The sequence below is a fragment of the Uloborus diversus genome, chromosome 5, assembly GCF_026930045.1.
Source record: "Uloborus diversus isolate 005 chromosome 5, Udiv.v.3.1, whole genome shotgun sequence".
NCBI classification, from domain to species: Eukaryota; Metazoa; Arthropoda; class Arachnida; order Araneae; family Uloboridae; genus Uloborus; species Uloborus diversus.
The window spans coordinates 152,636,771-152,638,705 of NC_072735.1; the positions used below are offsets into that span (position 1 = coordinate 152,636,771).

At 37.7% G+C, this 1,935-nt stretch overlaps 1 protein-coding gene across 1 annotated transcript; it reads left to right on the forward strand.

Annotated features, from left to right (window-relative positions):
* Positions 1-420: 420 nt before the first annotated feature.
* Positions 421-1,560, forward strand: LOC129223200 (PI-PLC X domain-containing protein 1-like). Its single transcript, XM_054857766.1, has one exon. It carries the CDS (start codon positions 421-423, stop codon positions 1,558-1,560), a length of 1,140 nt encoding a protein of 379 aa, XP_054713741.1.
* The last annotated feature ends 375 nt before the right edge of the window (positions 1,561-1,935 follow it).

The following is a 1,935-nucleotide window of genomic DNA, read 5'->3' on the forward strand; positions in this document are numbered from 1 at the left end:
AACTGTACCTGTTTTTCCAACTCTTTCCCTTCGAAAGTGATGAACAGTTGAACGCACTAGCCTACTGCAACACAGAGACTTCGCTCTAGATAAATTTTTTAACGAGTTTGCATAAAGTTCTGCGCATGCGCTTTGAAAGTAGTAGACATAACGCATTTTTTTTTTGGACGATTTTTTTTTTCAGTTCACTCTTGCAGCCAACGTGCAATAAGAAGCGTAGCTTCCCGATGTCAATATTAGTTTTACGAGTTTCCGATATTTGATGCCAAATAACTTTGAATAATTTTATTTTTTCTTTTCATTCAAGCCCCCAAAGTTTTCATCACAGTATCATCATTGGCTCAATTCAGTCTCTTCCGTGAATTTCCCGGCCGAAGAATAATACTTAACTATTACGATGTTGATTGCGAAAGGATACAAATGGGCTTCCCTTTTGTCGGTTTATATTCCGCAAACCCCACAGAATATCTACCGGAGCCTCTGGCTTTACATATGCCTACAGATTGTCCTGAAGGTCGAATTGAAACAAATTATTCTATCCCTGAAGTCCAGTTTGATAAAAATACAATGATTTCCGGTTGCCTAGGGTTATGGGCTGCTTATGTCGAAGCAGGGAAAGTTGCACATTCATCGTGTTTAAGAACATATCCCAACTGGATGTATGACATGAGGAAAGAAATAGGAGACAAACGTTTGAGCTGTCTGATGATACCTGGAACTCATAATTCTGGATGTTACCTGAAATATAGTCCTATGAGAGATACCTTGTATCATAGGTACGTTTATACGCAAGAAGAAAACGTCTTCAATCAGTTAGTTTACGGCATAAGGTTCTTGGATCTTCGGGTGTGGCACGAAAGAAGTATTCTAATGCGAAGCAAGATAAAAATAACCCATGACTGGCTGCACTTCAACCTTCCAACTTTGGAAGACATTTTACAGCAAGTAAAAGACTTTTTACTAGTTACCAACGAAGTTGTTATCCTGGATTTCCATCGACTATTAAGCGGAACTTTTCGAAGTAGGATCCTTGAAAAGTGGCAACACAAGGAAATATTAAGCTTGTTGAAGAATACTTTTGGCGATTTGTTGCTCGAATCAGGTGATTTTGGAATTTCTTTAAATTCCATGTGGAGAATGGGAAAAAGAGTTTTGATTCTCTACAGAGATAATAAGGATTTGCCATCAGACCAAAAACTAGCGCTTAACGTGTACCACTGGTGGGAGTCCTTCCAGTTTGTTAATGACTTGCATAAGCATCTGGTCGAGAATGTTTGCATGTACGAGTTTTATGGAACTGCAGCTGTTGCAGTATTGACTCCAACAGAATGGACTCCGATATTCGATGTTACTTATAGTCGCCGAAGGGCTGCTTATCAAGTTAATACAATGCTTCATACATGGTTTCGGAATGAGTTGTCTTGCTCAAATATTATTTTGACTGATTATTTTTTAGGCAATAATGTGATTCAGGTGTCAATTGATGCTAACAAAAACTCTTCTCGTTGTTCCACCTGTTTGAAATTCTGTAAACTAATGTATTCAAAGAAACTGCAATAAAGGCTTTGTTGATTTGCTAAAAAGTATTAACATGATGTTTACTTCGGTTTAATTTGATACATAAAATTTAAGATAAACTGATTAAAAAATAAATTCACCAAAACTATCTTGCTAGTTATACTAGAAAATCGCACGTCAAAGTATGACGGGTGAAAATTGCTTCTACATTTGAACGAAGCCATTGCCTGCTTGGTGATATTTCGATAGTTGAAATTGTAACCCTAACTCCAGTGCGTTAACCCTAGACTCCAGTAGGTAGCGCTTATTATTGACCATTTTTTCTTTTCTTCATTCCCCTGAAATGATGCAGTCTTACCAGTAAAACAGTTAAGTCACCGGATCGAGTTCAGCCTTGTCGCAATAAAGCCTTTCCCT